The following is a 27,102-nucleotide window of genomic DNA, read 5'->3' as shown; positions in this document are numbered from 1 at the left end:
GAGAATCTCCTGTTGCTCTTAACATTCAATGGCACTTTACTATTACTGAATCCACCACAGCAATGTCCTGGGTTACCATTCACTAGAAACTGAACTGGACCAGTCTTATAAATACTGTGATTACAAGAGCAGGTTAGAATCTAGGAATTCTGCGGCAATTAACTTATGTCCTGACTCTTCAAAGTCTGTTCACTATTCACAAGGCACGAGTCAGAAATGTGTTGGAATGCTGTCCACTTGCCTTGTTGACTTCAGCTTCAACAACAGTTAAGAAACTTAAGTCTATCCAAGACAAAGCAGTCCACTTGATTCATATCCTGCGCACAATCTTCAACAATCACTACCTACAAACAATAGCAGTAGTGTGTGCCACCTATACGGTGCACAGCAACAATTTAGGAGGGGCTCCTTGGATAGCATCTTCCAAATCCACAACATTTATCACCTGGAAGGACGAGGACAACGGATACACGTGAACACAACCAGCTGCAAGTTCCTCTTCAAACCACACATCATCCTGAATTGAAACTATATCATCCTTCCTTCACTGTCGCTGAATCAAAATCCTTGAACTCACTCCGTAATGCCATTGTGAGAGTCCGCACATAACAAGGGTTGCAGCAGTTCAGGAATTTGAGAGTAATTACGGGTGGGCAATACATGCTGGCTTAACCAGGAGTGTCTATATCCTATAAATTAATTATTAAATATCAAAATCATGCGTCATAGCACTTAAAATATCACCCTGTATAAAAAACGTCACATATTAGGATATATCTTTAAGATAGACAGATAGTGGATATCCGATCTCCATTATTTGTGATAAAATTCTGACAGTATGCTATTAGGAGACAGTTGTTGTTTGATAATGGCTAACCAACCAACTAAAACTGCGCTAAATCTTATTACAAAAAAGAAGTAAAGAAATGGCTAAATATTTATATCATTAAATAGATCTACAGTAATTAATTGATACGACAAACGTTATTCTTTGCCGGCCATTGAAACGCACATATGCAAAGAGCATTCAAGTTTGCACAGCAAGCCCATGTGTTAGACACGGACAGCATTGCATTCCAACAGCTTCGGAATGTGATGTACTGAATAGTAAAACTGTCTGATACATTTGCAGCCATTAATGTAGAGAAATTTCAAATCTAGACTACAAATATACTCATAACAACATCAGACTATTATACTGTCATGGTTTACTGCCATCCGACTTTTGCGTTTTTGACAATAACTAATGCAAAACCTTCAGGTCTTTGTTTAGCCTTTACTGTATCTCAATTTCTATGGCTTGTCTTTATGAATGCTGGCAGTATATTCGTCTCAAAGGTGTATTTCATATCAAAAATCTCGAAAGAGTTAGCATTAAAATTCCTAAATCAGATTTAAGAATTACATTTATCTGTGTGAGTCCATGAGAAAGAGAATCGTTGTTGAAGTAGTTTAGTTTTCCGGCCCTTCTAATTATCCTGAAAATATAGCTAATGTGAGAAAGACACATCTTTATTATTATCTGTATTAACGCCTCTCTCGATTCTGCTATTCAGTATTAAGAAATTCAAACACGGGGGCATTTATTCGACATGAACTCAATGTACAAGTAAAATGTAATGGAAAATAGACTAAAAGATATTCACGTTAGCCTTGCAGGCAGCTTAGGAAAATAAAAGTTGCGCGGCTTGAAATGTAATTTGTAGAAGTCAGAAAAAGTTGCCAGCATTTGAAACAAATACTTGCCTCACAGCGTACTTCGTTAAATATACAGAGGGAAAACGTTCCCTTCCTGAAGGCATAATTTCCCTCCGTTCTATTTAGACATTTTTTCTTCTTGATTCCCGGTACGCTGTAAGATATTTGCGGAGTAACGCCAACGATTTTCGGTGGAATGGGGACGGAAGAGGTGAGGGAAGACCCTGGATGTGGGAAGAGTGGGGGTCGTCCAACTTACCGGTAAGGCTGGAAGAAAATTATTTACTGGATATTAACTGGAATTCAGAACATGTTAAACGTGTAATTTGCGAAAGAACAACAACAGTACAGAAATGAATAGACCTGTGCATATTAGTAGTTTCGGCTGGGCTTTATTCAAATATTCATGATGTGCGCACCTGAATTACACTTTATATTGTAACAAGCAAATATATAGATCTGGTATTCGCATATGGTATTAATGCATCCCCCTCTAGTCTTGGTTTAAATTGTTGACTTGAATAGTGAGAAATTCGGTTTATGATCTTATTCTGAATTATTTCCTAACGCGTGTTCTGCGTAAATCACGACGAGAATAACAGCGAGTGAGATTCATCGATTCATTTACGTTAACATCTACAACATTATAAAAAGTAAAAGACAATAGTATTACCATACTCTCCACTTTCAGCAGAGCATATTTATAAATGCAAGTTTAAAATCAGTGAGAAAATCCAGCGATTACACATTGTGTGCACTTCTGAATGTGACTGTGCATGTGTGCAATTTTGAGCTTTGGTGTGTAAGCTTTTGCGTCTCTGTATGTATGTGCTTCTGTATCTTGTGCGCGCGTGTGTGAGAGTTTGTGTTTTCTGTATGGGTGTGTATTTGTGGGTCTTCATGTGTGATTTTTTAGGATTTGCGTGCGTGGGCGTGTAGATTTTAATGTGTGTGAATGTAAGTGTGTGTATGTGCGTGCGCGCTTTCAGAATTTGTGTGTGCCTGTGTAGTTTTAAGTGCGCGCCGTTTGCGGAATTTCTGTGTATATGCAAGTGTGCGCGCATGTAAGTGTATGAATGTATGTAGGATGGGGAGATCTACATATTAACCATTAACCTGTCTCTGCACAGATTCCAATGGGAGTGGCGTGTATTTCCAGAGCCGTCTGCAATTTGTGACTTGATCTGTACAAGTTACAATACATTCCCGACGATGCTTATCTTAAAACTTTTCGGGGTTTAGTTTTGCAGATTTTAAAATCATAATATTTGCTGTATGCTAATTCCCACTGGCACATGCAGCCAGCAGCAGGGTGCTAAACGCATGGTTTTAAATACAACCAGGTTTACTTTGACATAGTTAAATATAACCACTGATGTCATTAAGTCTCCCAACAGCACATTGGATTTCAGTAATGGCTACATGAATTAAAAATGACTAATAGTAAACTGAGTGTGGCACTCAACATCTACAGTCAACCAACAACTAACTCCACTGAAAAAAAACTAAATTGCAAATTTCTAATATTACAGAATAATCAACGGAACAGTCTTGTCGATTTGACAGTTTCTCCTTTTACTTTCACCTTTTAATTTTTTTTTGGTCATTTCTGTAATCAGTGCAGGACTCATCCCGAGAGCAAACACGAATCCCGCCGAGTAAGTACAGCAAACTGTACAGCCTGCTCCAATATTTCTGGAACACAGAAAAGTTTCTGCATTCTGTCTGAGGCAATATTTTGCAGTAGCTCTTTCCAGTCCACTCCCCTGTTCCAGCGCAATATTGCAAGGGAAAGAGAACCGTAGATGAAAGTTACCGCTTGGTAGCGGTGGGACGGAACTGGAGGAACATGCAGAGAAATCCTTCAAATGAATACAGGTATTCAATATCACTCTCTACTGATGTCCGAAATGCGCGAGGAAATTTAAGAAAAATGCTTCTATTGGTTTTATTATTACTACATTTGTCAGCAGCCGCCAACATTCCTGGTCATGTTTAAAACAGTGCACGGGACATACAGCAGGGAGACAGAAAAGTTTCATTCCAGTTAGCCACAAACCTGGGAGAAGGACGGTTCCTAAACGGTTAAATCTAGGCAGTGTGCAGTCGCTGTTGAGCATCAAGGTGCCCGCTGGCGACCAAGAGTCCAAATTTGCGGTTGTTGTCTTGGAATTCTGCTGGCGTGTCATTGGATACTGGCTGCTGGCCGTGTGACTATTGGACGGGAGAGTTTGATTGGCATCGAAACCTCGCCCCCTGCTGTAAAACGCTGCAGAAGTTTATATCAATCAGCCTTGGGATAGGGGGTGGGGGCTGGGGGAGACTTGGGGAGGATGACAGCGTAGAGGCGGAAAGTGGACTAAGTTCAATGAGGGCTCTCACTCAGTCAGCACCATGCTAACTGGGACTTTGAGAGATGTGACCAGCTCTGCACGGCTGTTGTGACTGTACGCCTGAAGTCCAAACCTTGTGGCAATCCTATCCAGTCTGTTTCTGAATTTGAACCCGCCACCGAACGTTACCGCCGGCCCGCGACCTCTAGGCTCCGTGCGTTGGGAGGAAAGTTTGGTATTTGCTGGTTCTTGGACCATACTTCGGGCGATGAGTGAAAGGAGGCGATCAGCAGCTGCCCTCAGTTCAAGGGCTCACGCCTTCTCGGTGGAAGCACTGATCGGGACAAATAAAAAGAGGAAAATCCAGGAATGGGGCGAGAAGACAATGGAACTGAGTGTGGACAGTATAAGCCCGGACTCGGAGCACGCAGACAACGTGGATTCAAGCCAGTGTATGGAGATCAACTCCGGTTAGTCCTTAAAAAAAACACGCGCACACATACACTCGGGTTTCCCCAAAACATCCTCTTGACTGCAGCTTCGCTCCACAAACCATAAGAGTTTTTTTAAAAAAGAATGGCGGGAGATCATTTGTCACACACCCAGAATCTGAAGTTTCGTTTTGTTGAAAGAAACGTTTTATTTTTCGTGTGCCGTTTTTATCCAAACCCCGTTTTCGGGGCGACCTGTTAATCTCGATGGCAGGACCAAACCATTTGTGTTCTCTGTGTTTTTTAAAGTAACAAATATTTAATCATATTGTTTTAAATGCGAACTTTTAACTCGTTTTCCAGATCTGACATTAGGATTTCACGCAGTACACGTGTTACCAGCTTTTATTTTAAATTGTAAAAGAGGCCAAGCTGGCGTTTAGCGGAGTTTATTTCGAGGGGAGCGGGTGAAGGATAATATTAGACCACAGTTTAGGGTTCACACATTGTTGTTCAGTCTTCTGTCATTTTGCTAAGTTATTTTTAAGTGAGGAATGTGAGATCTCCGATAAGCCACTTTGCCCGGTCTCGACCCATTTCCGTGAGGTTGCGCATCTGTGCCGCCGGCCTGCAGCAGAAACACGCATCCGCTGTTTGGCCGGAGTCAGGGCTGAGGGACGATGTTGTCCCGTTGTGAGTCCGATCGCCCTGTGATTGCGGTAAACGCTGTGACAGCTCGGGGCTGCGGGCTAACGGGATGATTCACCAACACACAGCAGGCCGCTTTCTACACCCCGCAGCTGATTCCCAGCACTGCGAGAGATCCTGTTCCGTTATGATTACTTCAGAATCGAAAGTCACAATTATACATCAACTCCAACAGAGTGAAAACCTGGCATTTGGTTGAGAAATTAATAGGCACGGTTAGCTGTAAGATTCCATTCCATTGAAGACGGGTTTCTATGGAATGTTTTATTATTAAGGATTTGTTTTATTATAGACTTCAGCAGCTGTAAAAGATGATACACCATTCTTGCGGTAATCCGGGAGAATTTGTACTTCTTACAAACCCTGACAATATGCTTCGTGTTGTTGCGAGACTTGACGATGTAGCTGAGCCCACGGCTTCGGTCATTTACTATAGAGTAAATTTGATCAAACGCTGTGCTTTTTTCCTTTTTCGGTGTCACCGCAAGAGCGTTTCACAATTGTCCGCAAAAAGCCCCAAGGACTAGAAATGCACCGATATTCCAAAATGTAAGGTTGCATCTTTTAAAAAAAATCTTCGTGAAGAATTAAGCCGAGCAAGGCAAACACTGGTGTGGAGGCATGCACCATGTCAATTTGTCAACTTCACCGGCTCCCGTTTCACACTGGCTAGTCTGATCGGGGTTTAATGTGAATGGAATCAGCAGAAACCGGTCATTTTTTTCCCCATAGCTGCGGATTGCAGTTCCGCTACCGCCGTCAGCCTTAGTGTAACGTTCAGTCACTCTTTCCAAGGGAGAAACTAAGTAGCCGTACGGAAGCAGGGCGCATGCTTGTGTGTATATAGGATAAAGAAAATGTCAGCCGAGTATTGAAGTGACAGGTGCCTGTCCGAGCACCGGTTCCAGCCGCCCCGTTATTTGTAATTGTGATGAACGCTTGGAACTTTCCTCTGGGATCCTGGTTAAAGATGGGAAGAAACCAGGAACTATTACTTTCATTTAATCGAGACATAACATAGAAGCAAATGAAACATTGGTACAGCACTCCTGTCTTTAGGAAGAAAGGCAAATCGTCCCACTGTCTAACACCAGGCTGGGTTCTCACTGCTGTTATCTCAAACAACACCTAAAGCCCCGAGTAAGAAGTCGCCACTGCAGAGTCATCCAGTGCTTGGGCACTGCTGGGATTGAAGACAAGAATCTTCATTCAGAATTAGAATTACAAAACCAGTTTTGTTAGCCGGACGCCAACAGACAGTTTACATTTCGGTTGTCCAACATTTACTATCGAGAGAGAGCCACACAACCTTCCTGACAGCTGATAGCGGAAAAGGTTTTAATCTCTCTTAAAACAAAACTGATGATATAATGTCCTTCCGTCCAATTCTTCTTATTAACAAATTTAGCCACCCCCACCCCCACTACCCACCCGCCAATAACTATAAAGAGGAAACTGTGGTTAGAACAAACGATTTCGGCCAGTTCTCCAAACGTGATGCAAAGGAAAGCTAGCCAGTCCCAGAAACAGATTCTCGGAAAGAAACACAGATGTGAACATGAGCTGATTCAACTACTCCTTATTTAGGACCAATCCGCTTGTTGTATCAGAAATTCCGCATTACCAGTTTCTATTCATGAACTGTTTGCCGTGTCTGATCACTCCAAATACTTGGCGTACAAGTTTGTGCAGGACTGTTTAAAATCAAAGACAGCCGTCGTCACTCACTGACCTGTTCGGAATGATGGTGAAATAACGCAGTGAGTTCTGTTAAGTGCGGCTTTGTCGCCTTGGCACAAGATCCCAGCCCTCCGCTCTCTTTCAGGATCCTTGCAGCATTTGCGAAGAGGCAGCAGCTTGCCTGAGCTGCCGGGATGATATATTACTGGGATCAGCACTGTGCACGGGAAGCTGACATCTCGCGGCTTCTTTAGGGCACACGTCTAACTTTTTTAACAAAGGAGGGCCGAGGAGTTGAAAACTTAAAATTAAGTCTGGGGAAGGCTTTTGTAAAATTACTTAATAACAGACTTGGTTCTGCAAACGGCCGAATATTTCAGGGAGGAAGGCGATAATATTTTAGAAGGTGCATCCTGCTTTCGACTCGAGGCGCGAGGTTCCATGATATTTAGCATTCCGAAAATGTATTTCTATTCCGTCTTTTAATTCTTCTGTCAGGGGGAAAGAACTGGAATTTTGGTTCCACACTTCCGTTCTGCCAATTTCAGAAATTCTATTTCAAGATTTATTGTAGGTTTTGTTCCACACCATTCAGCATAGCAAGGACAATTTTCCAGAATTTGTCAATTCTACTGAAATGTAAATTTAGCGATTCCACAACATAGACTACAATACTTGAACAGGTAGTGTCTGGAAGCGACGCCGACTTTGACTTATAACTGGTTGCATAATCGGTTGCTAATATTTGGATCACACTTTTGTCTAATAGCTTGGTATGGCACGTCCAAGGTTTTGAGAGGAATATTTGGGAATTATTTTAGTGGAGGTAATGTTAACAGCGAGGACAGGACACTTGAGAAGAAAACATTGTCGTTTCAGTGTCATACTATTTTTAATAAACAGAAGCATTTTAATAAACATTTCTGTTGGTATTTTAGTAGAAGCATTTATTTATTTCACGCACAATTTTATCTTATATATTGTATGTGGAGAAAAGGCCGCAATGTTTTAGAGGCGAGGCAATTTTAGCGGAAAGGAAACGGTCAAGAGGTGTGGTTGTATTTCCACAGTATTAGTTTTGAAGCGGTAGATATTTAGTCAAAACTAGCATTGCAATTTGAACGAAGTACGTCATATTTGAATGCAATATTTTCGAAAAGACAATTGTCTGTTCAATGCAGTCCCGCAGAAAAGACATGCGGTTTCCATGTAAAAAGAAAGTTGCTATTTTCACCAAGATATTGTGCTTTCATTATGATACTTTAGAGATTCCTGTCCTGTAAGTTGGCTGTGGTACTATAGAAATATTACAATTTCAGTGTAATAATTTAAAAAAGAGAGTGTGATTTTAATGTCCTATTTTCGATGTATATTTTAATTAAGGTGTCTTTTTTAAACTAGATGCTGATTTGTAATTTTTATATCATATACTGCAAAAAGTGGGAAGGTGAAATATTTCTAATACACTGAAATGGTTGTATCGTGGGTGCAATACATTTTACACTTCTGTCATGTCACTATAAAATCAGAACTGAAACTGGAAAATTAGAATTAACCCTCATGCAGGTCTAATATAATTTATTTGAAAATGCAGTGTTGTAATTCTAGTAATGTTGTGCAAGTTACAGCGCGGTGTTTTGAGTTCAATAATTTGGTTGAGATTTTTAATTGCATTATGTTGAAAGCAGCAGTATTATAATACGTGTTAAATATTTTGTATGGGTCAGTATCATAAATGTAATATAAATTAGAAGCTGAACATTTGGAATTTAAGTGCGATCTGTTAGATTATGCAATGACGCTGCAACATTTTAAATTTGGCTGTGTTATTTCTTTGCTGTAATAATCTAGAAATTTTTTTGGTAGTTTCAGATATTAAGTTGGAATAGAACCACTGTGATTTCATAAAAAAACTTCTATAAGAGCAAAATTTTCAGTGTGCTTTGCTGAAAGACACAAAATTAGAAGTTAGGCACTATGTTTTAGAACAAGTAGATTCTTAAGCATGATGTAGACGTTTTTTTGAAGATTCAGTTCCAATGTGTGGCATTTAAGTGGAATTGACATTTCAGTTTGACATTTTTATAAAGGTTGTGTGGATGAGGTGGGTTCCAGAAATGAGAAAGACAACAGTGGATGCAATGTTGTGATTGAATCCCATGGAATTTTTGGAGCCAAAGATTTCCTCTCACTCCATTTAACCCTTGTCTTTATATATGATCTAATAGTTGATTGGAATAACAGCAGATATGCAATTAGAACATTGTTACTTCTCACCTCAAACAGCATCTCTCTCTCTCTCTCTCTCTTTGTCTGTCTCTCATTCTCCCTTAGGGAACTAGATACATATGTTCAGATTTCAGATTTCAAATTAAGCTCAGTGAGTCATTGTTATGGGTCAAATCGTCTGTCAAAACATAAGCTATTAGGAGAGCACTGTCTTTAAATAAAAGCTATGAAGCAATTATTAGAAGACACAAGAGAAAACTCAGTCATTCATTTTACTAAATTTACATTTTTTAATTGTTCAACCTTTTATTGAAATTTCACTTTGGATATTAGAAATTTCAGTTCCTGAGGGAAAAAAAAGTATCAACAAAAAAATCCACAAATCATTTGATCAATTTGTGAGCTTCTAAATGTGCAGTCAGAAGATGATGTAAATCCTTATGCTGAAGTAGCAGCTATTGTGTATTGCATTGTTACAGCTTTAACTTTGAAAAGATGCATAGCAGAACCAGCTTTATGAGTAACAGGTACTGCAGGAGCTTTGAACAAATCATGCATCTGTACTGAATTTTTCCAGATTACAAATTTTAACTGTTGTAGAATTGAAACTTCTTGTTGATGGTCAGACAGAGACAGGGTTGCAATGCTCATGTAGCATTAAAGAGTAAACAGTGTTGTAACTAAGTGATTTATCATGTAATTCATTGGAACATACCATTTTTGTAATTTGTATTGCACAATGCCACCGTATTGTAGCTTTGGTGCATTATTGTTAAGGTGTTGTAAATTCTCTGATACTTTGGTGATAGTAGTATAATTTCAGTGCAATATTTTAGGAAAAGAAGAGTTATTATTTGATAAGTACCTAGGTTTAATATAATATTTTACAGATGCATTGTTATAATGGTTGCAATATTTTTCAAGGGACAGTGTTGCACTTTCAATGCAATTCTTTAAGAACATAACCATCCAATTGGCCCCTAAAACCATCACCCTTATTGATCTTCCATTATTTATCTAATTCTTTCTTAACTTTTTTACATTTGTCGCATTGGCTCCCAGAGCAATTTGTTTGATAGATTCCCCACCTTCCATGTAGCTGCCTTTTAAATTGTGCATTTTCCTGTTTCTAAACAGGAACACATGTCCCCTGTTCTAAAGTGGAAAACATGAACACAACATCAAGTTCAATTTATTTACAACGTTTTAAAATTTTAATACTTTTTCCCTATATTATGCAATTCATTGTCTTAACATCTCATGGCTTTAGTTCAGTGAGTTTTGTTTGACTTTTCCACACAACCTACAATACTCAAATATACCTACTGTAGTACACTGACTAGAATCATGTGTCTGAAAAGAAAGAGATTACGTATAGTGTCTGTCTTTATCTCCACATGTCCCAGATTGCTTTACAGACACTGAACTAGTTTTGAAGTGCAGCCACAATTGCAATGTAACAACCAATTCATGAACACCAAGACCTGATTTGCAATGGTAAGACAATGACCGGATAATTTTCTTTTAGGTGTTGGTCAAGGGAACATTGATAATTAAGACATTGAGCATTGGATTTGTATGGGTTGAAAAGGACACAAGTATGTCTAGTACTTCCATTAAATCTTTAATTTGCTCTGAGAGGGTAGACAGTAATTGAGTTATGACAATGAAACATTCCTTCAGTTTTTCACAGGAATGTTAGCCTTGATTATGTGCTCAATTCTTGGAAGGGACTTGAACTCCAAGTTCTCCAATTCTATTAGATGAGCCACAGTTTAGACACTGTGTTCCTTTTTCAGACATACTGACACTTCTTGGAGTTTTGTTATATCTCTCTCTCTCTCGCTTGTATATTTTAAGATCAAAATAATCCTCTTAATCTAATAGTCCAGATTCATACATTATGCTGTTGGTTTCAGTTCATTTTCATTAATACTCCTGGGTCAAATCCTGCACTATGTCCTGTAGCCTAGATCCATTTAATTTGTTGCTTAAGTCCTGCACCTGGAATTGTTGTTGCATTTTGTCAATGATGATTTGAATTTATGATCATGATCTCAGTTTTTGAAACTACTGAGTCCTTTCAAACTTGGTCTGCTTAATTTGTATTGTTTGAATTTCCACTATTCCCCATCCTGTCATGGCATCTTTTGCAAACTCAAACACCTTTACTAATGTTCCCAAATTCAAATCATATACATACATTAAACACAGCAGTCATTTCACTGATCCCTTGCCGTATTGGTACATCTCTATTTGGAACAACACTACCCTCTCTCATCCCAGTTTGCTTTGTCTGAACATTGTCAAATTCCAATCCATCTCAATAGCTCCTAATCATGACAAATCATTCGTTTATTGTTTAATTAATTCCCTAGAAACACTGCCAAGTATTTGCTCATGCTAAATGAACAAATCTAAGCTGTGGAAAATAAATTTGTTTACTTCAAATTTGATTTAACTAAATTAGGTAAGTAATAGTGATCATGAAAGATCTAGCAAAAAATCCTAGAAGAATGGAAATCTGCCACCTTTACTCAGTCTAGTCTGACTGTCACTCCAGACTTTCCGCAATGTACCAAGTATATAGGAGTGTTTTTCACATGGATCATCATGTGGATAAACAAAATAAAACATTTGTTTAATACACGTACCTAACATATGCATGAACATATTGCTTCACAGAATTTCTGTTGTCATTTTCTTTATGAAATCCTTTACATTTGTCAGAAGCCACATCACATAAATCCATATACAACATACATCACACTCAGTATGTCATCACCATCTATATGTTTTGCTACCTACTCGCTGAGAATGCCTTCTAACTATTTACCTACAACTGATCTTTGTTTAATGAGACTGTAGTTTCCTGAGTCATCTTTGTGTCAAACATTGTGTATTTCTTTTTTTGCAAATTGTATTTGTTTACTTTATAACTTAGCATGGCATGACCTGTTTTAGTTCTGTCAGTGCATTCTGGATTAAAAAAAACAACTTCACTCATGGAAAACTCTTCCAGCTTATTTTTGATACATGTCTTGTAACATTTAGATGTTCTTTATCTGAAGACAGGTGCCCAGGAAAGAGGTCAAATTATTTAAGTCAAAAATTATCCGGAGTAGTTTGTTGAGTTGGATTTTTGAACTGCAACTTATTGCTGTTAAATTTTAGTCAGAAGTTATCAGCTTTTTTACGACACATTGGTCTGCCTAAAGTCTTCAAAGAGAAGCCATTTAAAGTTTTCAAAGACAGTTATTGAGGACAGCTAGCTTTTGTAATTGATGGAGAAAACTGTTTGTAAAAATATAATGCATAACTTAGGTTCACATAATAATTGTAAATTATTATTTTTGGCTACAATAAAGAGCAAGTACTCTGAAAATACATATGGGGCTAGTACCAGTATTTTTTCTATCTCAGCGACTGTCTGTGTGGAGTTTGTACATTCTCCCCATGTCTGGTTTCCACCGGGTGCTCCGGTTTCCTCCCATGTGCAAGTTAGGTGGATTTGCCGTGCTAAATTGCCTCTAGTGTCCATGGATGTGCAGGCTGGGGTAGGGATGGGGGTATGTGGGATGGGGTGGGGTGGGGTGGAGTGGAGGGACAGGTGTGCTGGGGAGGGGTTGGCCATGGGAAATGCAAGGTTACAGAGATGGAGTGTGGGTGGGGGTGGTGGTTCTGGGTGGAATGCTGTTTGGATGGTCTGTGTGGACCCATTGGGCTGAATGGCCTGTTTCCGGACTGTAGGGATTCTATGATTTATTGTTTATCTACTCGTTAATATGTGTAATTATCAATTAAAGTCTGGAAAGGACAGAATCTTACTGAAGTCTTGTCCTTTCTCTTCAAAGGCAAGATGAGTTGCAGAGTCCTTTGAAGCCACAGGATAGAAGAAGTAGCTAAGTATTTTAAGGGCAGCATTTCCACTTTGGTAATCAGGGTTTCTCAATATTTTCTCTAGGTGAAAACATTTTATGAGACATGAAGATACAACTTATCAACAGAATCACCAGAAATACTTAAAAAAATACTTAAAGCAAAAAGATTATGGGAGACACAAGTTACTGGTCCAATACACCATTTTACAACTGTGTTTTGTGTAAGCTACTTTTCAGCCTTCAGGTATTAATCCACTTCTTAGAAATCCCAAAACAAAAACAACAAAGCCATGACTTCATTGTAAGAACCAAGAGAATCCTGAATGAAACTCAGCAAAAACTGTTTAAACCATTTACTTGTTTTTTGTTTCAGCTCCTCCACCACATTTAGAACAGACATGTTGGGAAGCAAAACATCATTCTCTGCTTCTCTTTGCATGCTTTGCTCCTACTGTTGTTACTCAAATTGATCTTTTCTCTGTTAATTAACTCTAAAATCTCTTTTGCAAAACATATCCACACTTCTTTCATTCTAACAACGTTGTAGCCAGTCCAGTTTCTTTGACTCATTTCCAGACCTTTCAAAGTTTGCTTAATTTATTAACATGCAACATTGTGATCAGCAAAAATCAATAATCAACCTGACTGAAGAATATTTCTGTTGCACCCATTCTCTTGTCTTAGAGATTTAAATTTATCATGTTGTAAACAGTTATCTTAAGAGTTTGCTGACTTGACTGTCATTTCCAGCTTCTGATTTTAACTGCAGTGTAGGTCTAAACATTGCAATTTTCTCAATGAACTGTTACATGTGACCATTCAACCAGCCAGTATAGCACATTTAATAGATTTCCAAAACTACCTTGTTAAATTGAAGGCACACTAACAACTCATATACACTCATATACATTGTTCTTGCTTGTCTATATAGTTCCAGTTCCAATTTTTCCTGTTAGTGGTCTGTACCTGATAGCTGTTGTTCATTTACACCCTCTTTTATCTTTCTCATCACTTTCTTCAGCATGTGCAAATTATCCACATCCAAGCTAGATGGCTCTGTTTACACAATAATGTTTTCATACAATAATGTGAGACAGCTCACGGAAATGTGTCTATGATAATCCATCCCTTCACAGCTTTCTTGACCTGGCTGCAGACTTTGACAGCAGACTGCATTAACTTCCTCCAACATCCTTCCTCCAATGTCCAGCTGAGTGCTCCTAAATTCTACTGTCTATATCTAACCTGCACAAAGCCCCATTCACCTATCAAGTCTACACTGGACGTCATTTCAGCAATATCTCAAATTTAAGATTATCATTCTTGTTATCAAAACATTTTATGCCTTATCCCTCAGCCCTCTGAGATTTTGATCTTCTGCATATCTCCAATATTAATCTAGGTCACCCATGCATTTAATTTCAGCCCTAGGCTCTGGAATTTCCACTCCTCTCCCATCCTCAAGCTTCTCTACCATTTTCTCCTCCATTAAAATATACCTGCAAAATTGCCCTATCATAGAACTTATATCTCTTGATTTGGCATTTGTAGCTCTTTAGGTTATTTATATTGATGAACTTCCCTGATGCTCTCAGTAATTTGAAAATATAGTTTGAAATGTGGATGGTATCAGAACCCAACACTTACTGTCCATTCTTGTTTGCTCTGAGATCATGAAAAGACAACAATAAAGTCTGGGCCAAGGGTTTGACATATGTCTGGAGAGCAGATTTCTTGATAGGGACATTAGCGAGCCTTTTTTAAATAACAAGGAATTCAACAACTTTCATTGTATACTTCTTTGGTGAGAAACTAAGAAACAATTTACCAGAATTATTGAATTGAGTTTCCAACAAGCCCAAGGTCAGTTTAGACAAGGGTTAGGTAAACACACAGAATTTATACCATTTATTAAGATCTGAAAGAAAAGTGAGAATTATAATTTCATTATAACATTTCAAAAGTATTGTTTATCTCATTTGGGTGCATACATTCAAAGAGATACTGTTCCAATGCAGTATTTCAATGGGACAGATTAAAGGCAGATCTGGAATGTCCCCTTTGGGACCATTGAAACATTACTTCTCAATCTGTAATATCATTCCCCAGCATTTTCCAAATGTCTTCATCACCATTAAACTACTTGGCCCACCCCAAGAAAGCATATATAATACAGAGCCAGGAGACTCAACTTAAAGTCCAACCTGCTCCAGAGGTGTTTAGTAACATGAACAGTTGATGAGAAAGTATCTACAATGCAGAGCACAATACATTTTGTCGAATATTACCTGGGCCAAGTGAAGATACTACATCAGATTAACTGTACACTAAACACCACAAAAGCATCACATTATGGATGCAACAAATTAATCACAGGACAACAAATCAGATCCAAAGTCTCTGACCTGATTAGATCCATTGAAGAATGCTGATGGACAACCAGGTAACTAACTGACGGCAGAGTCTTCAATTAACACTCCTGAGTCAGAATGTAACATAAAGATAGGCTAAAACATCTTCAACCCAAACTGTGGAGTGGATGATCCTATGTGGCTTGTGTAGACTTCCACCTGTATTTACTCCAACCTAGTCCCAATTATCAGTAAATTGGCTTATGGCCCATCAACAGTGTTATCAAGTGATGTGTTGGGGCTTTCGTGGTGCAGCAGTGGAGTTGGATTTGGTGACTGAGTTGAAGTCGCACTTGCTGCAGTGGTGTGCAATAATACCTTGGCTACCCTGACTGAATTAAAGAGCAATAGTTAAGAGCAGTGCAAGCAAACAAATGCTCAGTCTCATATTTGGAAAAGAAACTGACCCGCTTCGGCACGTTTTACGAAAATGGTTATCCTGTGCAGTGGGGACGGAGTTTAATAAAAGAAAATTTCCCTGTCTGAACATAACTTGAAGACTTCTCCACGCTATTAAACTTTACCGAAAAATCAGTATTTAAAAAAATATTCAGTATAATAACTTCTGATAAAGTTTGTTAAATATGTCATTAAGTTTCGAGTGTGCCCGCAACAAAACGGTCACGCCGTTATTTTCTTGTCGCTAAATGCAATGCATGGGAATCGACACTGCTGAAACTTTAGACTAAAACCTGGAAATGCTTTAGGCAAAACGGGGGAGATAGAACATTGTCTCGCTCCCTGTGAATAAGTTTGCAGGCTACGCTGGAGACCTGTGCCTGGTCTGGGAGGAAGTCCTCACGCATTCTCTGTAGTAAGAATAATAGAAACTTCCTCAATCCCTGGAGATGCCATTTATCGCTCACGATAATTCCCGCTCTCTGTGCTCTGACCGTCAAGATTTGAAGAACCGATTCCTAAAAAAGGCCACGAGCACCCTGTGGTTGAAATCAGGGCTCGAGATTAAGAGTTGTTGCAAAGTAGCTTAAGATCGTTCAAGAGCTGGAGCATTGCAGAACCGCCCATACCTTAGGAGAAGATAATAGTATCGGATTAGCGTTTTTTTTATTTGTTTGCCAGTGACTCGGTTAAACCTGAAGGTGCGCTGATTTCTGTAAGAGCTGAAACCGATTAAATCAGCAATCTGGCTCTCCCATGTCACCAGTGTGTTGACAGCGAATAATCCACCAGAACTGGTTCAATCTCGTGCTGTTTTCATAAGGAATCAATACTGGGCAGAAGTACATCAAAACCATTTAGATGAGTGTGTTATTTATTAGTAAGAACGGAAGGGATACAAACGTGAATTTTTTTTCATCAATACTAAAGCCTGTTTGCTCATGTTCTTTTTCTTCCAAAATTGAATAATTATTTCAAGGAGCCCATTAAATAATCAGGGACGATTCCATCTGAAAGAAGGGCTCTTACTCTAAGAAAGATGATACTGGTTACACTGTGGAAAGCCTCTCGGTCCCTTTGTCTAAGGGAGCAGAAGCGGTCAGTGGATGAGATGGATGTGCTTCAAAGAAATTGCATTCGGAAAGACAATAGGTGTAATTATTGATGCGCTGGTGTGAATTTCCACAGACCCTGGCGTTTGATTTGGGTCCTTTAAAATCATTTGTTTAATGGTGTGTTTTGCGATGCGAACGAAGCAAACCAAAACAATGCGTCTGACCACTAGAAAAATGGGTTAAATGTTACGATTTTCGCGGGAGCCAGAAATTGTGAAGGGCAGATAACCAGTCCTAAATGAGAAGAAAATGGGTGCTTTAAAACGATAGAACAATCAATTTGGAAAAATTAAACATTGAGACCGACCTGATTTAGTTGGGTCCATAGTCATCTGTTTCACACAACGAACAGTATTTCTGCATTTTGTTTTCTAGGTTCCCAGAGCAGCTCATTACACAGAAATAGGCATTGTTACAGCCCGTTTAGTTTTTAAACAAAAAAATAGGGAGGTTATAAAGTTCGCGGTAACCTAATCAGGAGGAAAACGCAAGACAGAGACCATGTGCAAGCCCAGGTACCGCAGTCTACGCAAATAAACCTAATGGGGAACAAAAACAAAGTTGCTGGAAAAGCTCAGCAGGCCTGGCGGCATCTGAGGCGAAGAAAACAGAGTTAATGTTCCTAAGAAGAGGAAGGGTCACCGGACCCGAAACGTTAACTCTGTTTTCTCCTTCGTAGATGCTGCCAGACCCGCTGAGCTTTTCCAGCAACTTTGTTTTTGTTCCTGATTTACTGCATCGGCAGTTCTTTTAGTTTTTAATCCCAAAGGAAGCGGTTTTCACTTGTAGATAGACGTCCTGCCTCCTCCCGGTTGGGTAAGCCTTGCCAAGGGTATATCCCCATATCGGAGTCAATGGTTGGGTAGGCCACCTCGGGTTCCTTTCTCAGATTGCACAGGGTTTTCAGAACCTTGTTTAAAAAAAAAAGCGAGCCCAACTATTTTTATCTACTCGTACTCTAGCCTTGGAAGATGCAGTTTACCGATATTTACGTGCAAACCCAAGGAGGGGATGTCAGGAAGACCCATTCCTATACCTGTGGAAAACCATTCTCTTCGCTAATGATACTTTCCTCTGTTTCCCTTCAAACGTGAATAGAATCGTGCAGTAATGCAACACAGGAGGAACCATTTGGTCATGTCAGTCTTTGACAATTTAAGAGTTTTTTTTAATAAGAAACTGGCATTGCTGGTTAAGCCAACAATTATCCATCCCTAATTGCCCATGTGAAGGCACTGGTGAGCTGCCTTTTTGAACTGGTGCAGCCCATGTTCTGTAACTCCCCAATCAGTCCTGGAGTTTTGACCCAGCCACGGTGAAGCAACTGCCATATAGTTCGAAGACAGGATGGTGTGTGGCTTGGAGAGGGATTTACAGGCGGTGGTGTTCCCATGCATCTTTTTCCCTTATCCTTCTCATCAATAATGTCTCGAATTTTGAAGATGCTTTTTGGAAAAGTTTTGATGAGTTACCAAAATCCTTTCTTGTGGATTGTACATGCTGCTGCCACTGTGCTTCTGTGGAGGAGGGAATAAATGTTGAAGCTAATTGGAGGGGTGCAAATGAAGTTAACGACGAACTGTGTTGAGTTTCTTCATTATTGTTACAAGCACGTTATCCAGGCAAGTGGAAAGTATTTCATCACACTGCTGATTCATGCCTTACATATCATATACAGATTGCACAGAAACAGGAGAAGATTCACTGCAGAATTCCTAGTCCCTGACCTAGTCTTGTGGTCACAGTATGTATATAGCTTATTCCAGTTCCATATCTGGTCAATGGCAATCTCCAAGATGATCATAATGGTGGATTCAGCAATTGTAATACCATCGAATGTAAGGGGCAATGGTTAGATTTTTCCTTGTTGCAGATGGTCATTACTTGGTGCTTTTGTAGCAAAGAAGTTACTTGCTACTTATCAATCCAAGCAGGACTACTATCTAAATCTTGCTGCACAGAGATATAGATGACTTCAGTTTCAGAGGCATATAATAAACATGTTTTGTATGTTATTGCCACTTTTTGGGATTTAGATTTAAAATAAGGGCACTTAGATTTTGGTCAGTTTTGTGAAGTTACTTTAAAAATATAGTTCCGAAGGTAATTTGGACACTAGCTTAAATACATCTTTTGTAAGAAGGATTTGACTACAATTGACTGGCTGACAAAACACCTGAAATATTGATTGATAAAACATTTGTCTAGTTGAGTTTATGACCAATACAGCAAACTAATTTAAACGATTAGTTTTGGTCCCAGACCAGAAGGTTAAAAGATTCAGTTCAGGAGATCTGAATTCTGTTCAGTGAACAGCAGTTATTGTCATAGAAGAAGGATTACATTTTTCAGTTCAGTTCAGGGGAATCAGTCACCTCAGCAGAATTGGTTTCTGGTCCATGGAGCTACCAACCCAGAAGAGCTTGTATAGAAGTTGAAAGTTGTTAGAACTGAAATGGTTTAGGCTATCAAACATATAAGTGGTTCATGTCAGCAGACTTGGAGAGAAATGGGGGAACATCAGTTGGGTAAAGATTTGAATAACAGTGGTAGCAGTGAGTCTCTGTAACAAGTGTATTGATAAACAAGTTGAAACTTTGTTTTAATATTTGTGTTAAGTTCTTAATAATTGTTTTCTGTGAATAATGTTGCAGACTAGACCAAAACCCCATCAAAATATTTTAAGAAGATAGCCTTGACCCCCAACTTATTTTTTTTTTAAAGGCACATGTAAGGCGTTGTGTTCCAGATGCAATTTGATTGTCAAACTACTAGGCTTGAAGCAAAACACACTTTATTCCTGTATTACAGTTAAAATGCAAGCAAAAAAATGAAGATTTTGAATAACCTAACACCTTTGGAAAACTTAACAGAATAACAGATTAATCTGGTAACATCTCATAAACACATCCTTTGCAAAGGTAAATTCAGTAAAAGAGATTGTCTCACATGCAATTCTCCAGTCCAGGAGAAAAGAACATCAAGAGACAACACAGAGGGAGAGAGAGAGGGAACTCAAGTGTTTTGCTGTAGCAGGGACAGATGTATAGCAGCTTTCAAATCCCAACAGCTACTGAAAGCTAAACAAAAATCCTGGCTCTGTGAGAACTTGACCGCACCCCTTTGTGCTGCTTCTATTCCAATTTATTCAAAAATGTAACCAAAACTTTATTGCGATGACACTACAACTTGAAGAGACATAGATTATCCTTAATTTTGAGAGGTCGAGACAGAGGTCACAAGTGGTCTGTTCCAAGCCAATAAAAGAAACAGCTTGCAATGCCTTGGGTTTTCTTTTAAATCTTATATTCTGCTTTTAAAGAATGTCTGTAGCCTTGTGTGAATATGTTTCGGTAATGAGCCATTAGCCAAATTTAAAAGGTATGATCTATTAAATCATGTTTAATTTCAGGATATGTCTTATCCAGTACTTACATCAGTAGGGATCTTAATAGAGTCACAAACAGTATTGAACATTATGTTATCATTTGGAAACAGCTCCATTACTGACCTTATGCTGGAGGGAAGATCATTAATGAAGGAACTAAAGATTGTTAGGACCAAGACACTACCTGAATAAACTCCTGCAGCTATGTCCTGGGAATAAAATTATTGGCTTCACATAACCATAGTCCTTTCTGCATCAATCACTGATGAGTTTTCCCTTCATTCCCATTGACGACAGTGTTGTTATGGCTACTTGATGCCACACATGATCAAATGCTAGCTTGACGCTATGGATAGTCACTCTCACCTTATTCTTGCAATCTGCTCTTATCCATGTTTGGATCAAAGTTACACTGAGGTAAGGTGTCATGTGGGCCTGGGAGAACACAAACTGACCATCAGTGAGCAGTTGGTTGGTGAATAAGTATTGTGCGGTATCATTGTTCACGAAACTTTTTATCATTTTGCTGTTGATTGAAAGTGAACTGTTGAGTAACAATTTTCCACAGTGCTGTATAGATGCCAGCATTGTACTGCACTGGAACATCTTGGTTAAGGACACAGCACTCTTTCTGTGATGTTGTCAGCCCCTAGCCTCTGTATCCAATTCCTTCAGCTGTACCTTCTATCAGGTGGAGTGAAACAAATTGGACAAAGATTGGTGTCTGTGATGCTTTAATCTCAGGAGGAGGCAAGATGGATAATTTTGTTTTGCACTTGTGACTGAAGATGGTTGCAAATGCTTGAGCCTTGTCTTCTCACAGATGTGCTGGGCTTCTGCATCATTGACAATTTGGATATTTGTGCACTTTACAAGGGTAATCCAGTAAGTCTCATCTAACTCTCTCTTTGCCCTGATTCCCAAAATCTTTTCCAATCAGGTATTTCACATTCACCACACAATATTTATACAATATCCAATATTGTCTAATTAGATAAATTAGAATTGTCATGAAAACGTTTTGATTAAAGATATAATTATAATAGCACTTTACTTCATGAAAACCTGACCTAAAATTGATTTTACTCCAGAAACAGATCATATTCTGATTTGGGAACAGTGCTTGCTATGTTTCCCACTCTGATTTATATCACTTGAATTTGACAATAAATGGGTATATAACCTAAGCATGTGACTCGGACAAGTTTCCAAAGTGCTAGAACTTCCTTAACCTTTTATGCACTTAATGGAGATTTGTTGAAAAATTTTGTGAAAATGGACACAAGACAAAACCTGTCTACTGACTTTCAGAAGATGACAGACAATGTGCAGTGTAGCCCTGGTGCTGATGGTCACAAATCACGCTCTGTGAGTACAAGTCGCAGTTCAGCCCACTAAGGCACTCTTGCAACGTAACAATTATGACACGTGCACAGAGATAAATTCTAAGTTTTATAGATTTTAATTTTTAAATTTTTACTGAAAGCTGTCTAACTCAAAGATGTCATCATTAATTTCCTACATTATATGAACACTGCGCAATAATTAGAACGTGTATTTCTGCCATTACCTGATCTATTGATAGCTTATTATTTGCAGTCAGTGCAGTTAGGCATCAGAGACACTTCGCTTGATCTGTATTTCTGGACTGAATACTGATCAGCCTTATGTTTGATGGATGGATAGAGCTCAATAGAGGAAGTGTGAAACGATATATAACTTCTAAGTGCCTGGCCACAAAAAAGATTTGAAATTAATCCGATTTTGTCTAAGAGATGCTTAAATTGCAATAAGAATAGGTTCCCATGTGATGTACTAGAAATTTAATACTAGATTGGAATCTAGTGTATATAGTTTACTCTGTGAAAGCCTAGAATACACTTTCAGAAAGATTTAAAGACTGGAAAGTAGGGATTGACTCATATACAGACTTAAAAGTTGAGTTACAAATTGTTATCATATAATTCCACATTCATAATTTAGTGTTCTGCGGAAGTATCATAATACAGGATATCAAAAGTAATGCCTCCAGATAATTGCAATTCATGATATTTACAGGACACTTTATTCAGTTTAGTTGTATTTAAATGACATCATAGTTCTTAACTATTAATGTTTTCCTATTTCTGCAGCTCATCAGCAATCCCATTCCCAATGCACATAGAAACTTCCAAGGCAATACCAACGATATTAAAGTATTTATTGAAAACTGAAAAAAGGCATCCCACAATCACTAAGAAAAATGAGGAAAATGGTGGTCAACATTCTCAGCAGCCTTGCTGCATTTTTCTAACAGGCCCACTTTCTTAAAACAAATGTATCAATGACAACTGAAAAGCTTTGTAAGTTGAAGTATTTAAATTTGCATAATACTCTCTATGTAATATCTGCCATTCAGTTATTGCTACCCCATTTCAGAAAGCACTTTCTTTAAACAATATACTGAATAGCGTACAACTATTAGTGTACAAACTGAATAGTGTACAAACCTTATTGAGTTCTTTGAGAAGGTGACCAAACAGGTAGATGAGAGTAAACCGGTTGATGTGGTGTATATGGATTTCAGCAAGGCGTTCGATAAGGTTCCCCACAATAGGTTATTGTACAAAATGTGCAGGAATGGAATTGTGGGAGATATAGCAGTTTGGATCAGAAACTGGTTTGCTGAAAGAAGACAGAGGGTGGTAGTTGATGGGAAATGTTCATCCTGGAGACCAGTTACTAGTGGTGTACCACAAGGGTCGGTGTTGGGTCCACTGCTGTTTGTCATTTTTATAAATGACCTGGATGAGGGTGTAGAAGGATGGGTTAGTAAATTTGCAGACGACACTAAGGTCGGTGGAGTTGTGGATAGTGACAATGGATGCTGTAGGTTGCAGAGAGCCATAGATAAGCTGCAGAGCTGGGCTGAGAGGTGGCAAATGGAGTTTAATGCAGACAAGTGTGAGGTGATGCACTTTGGTAGGAGTAACCAGAAGGCAAAGTACAGGGCTAATGGTAAGATTCTTAGTAGTGTAGCTGAGCAGAGATACCTCGGTGTCCATGTACACAGATCCTTGAAAGTTGCCACCCAGGTTGACAGGACTGTTAAGAAGGCATACAGTGTTTTAGCCTTTATTAATAGAGGGATCGAGTTCCGGAACCAAGAGGTTATGCTGCAGCTGTACAAAACTCTGATGCGGCCGTACTTGGAGTATTGTGTACAGTTCTGGTCACCGCATTATAAGAAGGATGTGGGAGCTTTGGAAAGGGTGCAGAGGAGATTTACTAGGATGTTGCCGGGTTTGGAGGGAAGGTCTTACGAGGAAAGGCTGAGGGACTTGAGGCTGTTTTCATTAAAGAGAAGGTTGAGAGGTGACATAATTGAAACATATAAAATAATCAGAGGGTTAGATAGGGTGGATAGGGAGATCCTTTTTCCTAGAATGGTGACGGCGAACACGAGGGGCCATAGCTTTAAATTGAGGGGTGAAAGACATAGGACAGATGTCAGAGGTAGTTTCTTTACTCAGAGAGTAGTAAGGGAATGGAATGCTTTGCCTGCAACGGTAGTAGATTTGCCAACTTTAGGTACGTTTAAGTCGTCATTGCACAAGCATATGGACGTACATGGAATAGTGTAGGTTAGATGGGCTTGAGATCGGTATGACAGGCAGGCACAACATCGAGGACCGAAGGGCTTGTACTGTGCTGTAATGTTCTATGTTCTATGTTCTATGTAGTAGTGTTACTAGTTGGGCCATGGGATTCAAAGATAGAAGAACGTGCAGAAGTGGCTGAGAGACTTTTGAATTTCAAAAGTAGTTTATGAATATCTTAAGCAGTTCAGGTATCTATATTTTTGAAGTGCAGTTTTAATTAAAAGAATAATATGATTTTTCCTTTTTAGATGGTTGCCAATGTTAAAGAATCTGAGTTATATTTCTGCTTAGCATCTCTGTAAAGCTTCAAAGTAGCTTAAGGATGATAGTGTAGCTGAAATCTTCCTGTGATGAGAAGCAGTCTGAGATTACCTGTAGGAGGATGCCTTTTATTCTTTGGATTACAAATCATTGTCAAGTGTGGTGTCCTGATCATTTGAAAATGTGCTGAAGGTTCTATTGGATATGCTGTCTGAGTATTGGTGATGCTGAGGAGGCGGAATTGATTGTTTTTCCTTGGTTGCCTCAAGGGCGTTAAGGCTTAATGAATGAGAGCCATCATGTAGTGCAGAACTGGATTTACTGGTAGGCCACTCCAGACAGAAATAGAACATTCCCTTTCCTGAAGTACTTTATAACAATTAAGCCATTTGCAGTCTAGGTTACTGGGCATGAATTACTGGATTTACTGAATTCAGTGCAAACCTATGGTGATAAAATGGAACTCACAAGCTCTGCACTGTTAGTCATTTGGCATATTATACCAATTATAAACTGAAGCAGAACTTATTTTATTAACATGACTTTGAGAACTCTACCACCTTTCTCCTCAGTACATTTGTCATTTTCTGGTTAAGAACAGAGTTCTGCTGTGACTGGATACATTTTGGAGGAACATCTAGACTGGCTGTGTTAAAATTATCCTGGCTGGCAGGATCGGAATTGCAGTTAAATGACATAAACAGGGAGGCGCTGGCTGTGAATAGACACCATATGTATCAATCTGAGATCATCGTTATAACTTATTTGCAGTTTGAGAGTGAAAACAGTACTGGCACAAGACCGGTATGTTTGAGGCAGAGCATTATAGGTGCTATAGAACAACTTGGGATTTGTTCTGGCAGAGTGCACTATGAGGACATAACCTGCAATATATACAATAGCATCGAATGTGTTAGTTATTAGCAAAACATTAAAATTAGATTCCATATTCCATATCGATAGCATAAATTTATTATTGGGCATATATATTTGCATATATCTTCTTGCTGTGTAGATAAGTAACATCTTTTGTTAGGTTTCAATGTGGAGGAGTTGAAGTGTAATCATTTTTAATATTTTCGCTTTCCTTATTTGGATCTCCTCTGGGCAAAATGGTGACCATTTTGTTTAGCTGGTATCCGAGTTTGCCCCTGTGAGACAGCACATCAGGTCCTTCCTCTGCGGAAGCGCTCTAAATAGTCCCTAAGGTCAGTTAGAGGCTAATGACTGTTGATGTTGTACAAAGCAACAGCTGCCCGGCCTCATTTCTTTTCATCTCAACAGCAACAGGTTATCTCGAGCAGGAAATAACTAGATTATTTTTTTCATTTGGGTACCTGTTCAAGACTTGCCTTTTGTGATTTCTTTGTATGAGTTAATTCTAGAGTGTGGTTTTGAGTAAAAAGACACTCTCAAAACTTTTAAATAAAACGTGAGAATTATGAAAGGAGTGGAGTTGCTGATTGGGAAGAGACTTGTGGAAGTTTTGAATGAATGGAAAAACTGTGGGACAGGATCAGAGAGAGCTCAGTACTAGAAGATATTCATTCTCATATTATTGGCTCAGTACACTGTTGGGGAAATTTTGTTGTATAAATCAGAACAGCTGCATAATTCTTGTTTACTGCAGTCTTGTTAAGCAGAGAGATTCTCCGCGTGAAATTTTTTTTTAGCAAATGAGTGACGCTGTCCATTACATAACCATTGTGCCAACACCAGGCATACTGAATCTTCGGGTAAAAATCGTTGACTGCTTTTTAAGTTTTCAATGTCAGTGATAAATGCAGGAATCAGATTTTTTAATAAATCAGTCAATGTTCCAATTCTTGATGTGCAGAACACAGGCATGGATGTGAAGTAAAGACAGAGCAGGTCTTGCCTAAAAACTTTTCATAATTGAAAAGCTAACTAATATGGACAGATTTAAAGTGGATTTCCTGTTGGCTTCTCACTAAATAAGATAAATAGTATTTGCTTTTTCCTTCCTAACTGAATTGTCTTTCTAAATGTTTCCTACTGACAAGACAACATGAAGGCATGTCAATATTTTTTTCTGGGATGAATTTGGCTAATTATTTGCTGTGCTGGGTCAGTTGATGACCCTGGAACAATAGGCACTGTGTATACTCATCCAATGACTACCTATGTAGATAGAAGTTGTGGCATTGTATGAAACATGGCAATTTCCCTACCTGTTTCAATAATTTACCCAAAACTGTGGACTCCTTCAGAGATCTGTGTGAGAGATTTATGAGGTTTACGAAGACCCATATTACGACTACCTCAAGTTGATATACGAATTGAAGCTCTGTAGACCCTCAGTTAAAGCACTTATGAGGAACCTAGAAGATGAAGTGAAAGAGCTCTGGTCAGAAGTGGTGTCATTTTCCATAAGCATTGCTTAATCTTGACACATAGTGCAGCAACAGAATATGGCGGCAAGTTCTGAACTCGTCAGTGGATGTCTCAAATTGTTCCTTGCTCATTCTCAAGCAGCTTCATTTGTTTGCTGCACAACTGCTTGAGCTGGCCCTTAGACAGAAAGTTGCAATTTCTCCAAGTTTTGGAGAAACTCTTTCTTTGTTCTTCACCAATTGCTCCATCATACTGTATAAGCATCTGGATATATTGGTATCATAGGAATGAGTGGTGTCAAATTCTTGTTTAAAGTTGCCTGTTGGGTTCTGGCAGAAGAGTTTGTATATTGGACTGTTGTTCATAAGACATCCCTGTGAAAAAAGGAATGCATAAATAAGGAAATAGGGAGATAAAACCTAACATTCAATGAATAATACTAGCCATGAGTTTGGGACTTGTAAACACCTCCTACCATATTGTCAGAATTTCAGCATCTACTGTGTGCTCAGCCATAAATGATCAGTGCAGTATTGGCTACTTTCTTGCCTATCTGCTTTTTTCTGATGCCA

At 38.9% G+C, this 27,102-nt stretch overlaps 1 protein-coding gene across 1 annotated transcript in view; it reads left to right on the top strand.

Moving 5' to 3' along the window:
• The first annotated feature begins 4,021 nt into the window (after nt 1-4,021).
• Nucleotides 4,022-27,102, top strand: part of tbx15 (T-box transcription factor 15) — a 101,515-nt gene continuing 78,434 nt past the window's right edge. Inside the window, exon 1 of the mRNA XM_048540202.1 lies at nt 4,022-4,501. Coding sequence (XP_048396159.1) covers nt 4,300-4,501 — 202 coding nt within the window. The 5' untranslated portion in view covers nt 4,022-4,299. The remainder of the gene's footprint in view (nt 4,502-27,102) is intronic.

The sequence above is a fragment of the Stegostoma tigrinum genome, chromosome 12 (genome assembly GCF_030684315.1).
Source record: "Stegostoma tigrinum isolate sSteTig4 chromosome 12, sSteTig4.hap1, whole genome shotgun sequence".
In the NCBI taxonomy this organism is placed as follows: Eukaryota; Metazoa; Chordata; class Chondrichthyes; order Orectolobiformes; family Stegostomatidae; genus Stegostoma; species Stegostoma tigrinum.
Note: the sequence above shows the minus strand (reverse complement) of the source record. Positions and strands in the feature narration are given on the sequence as shown.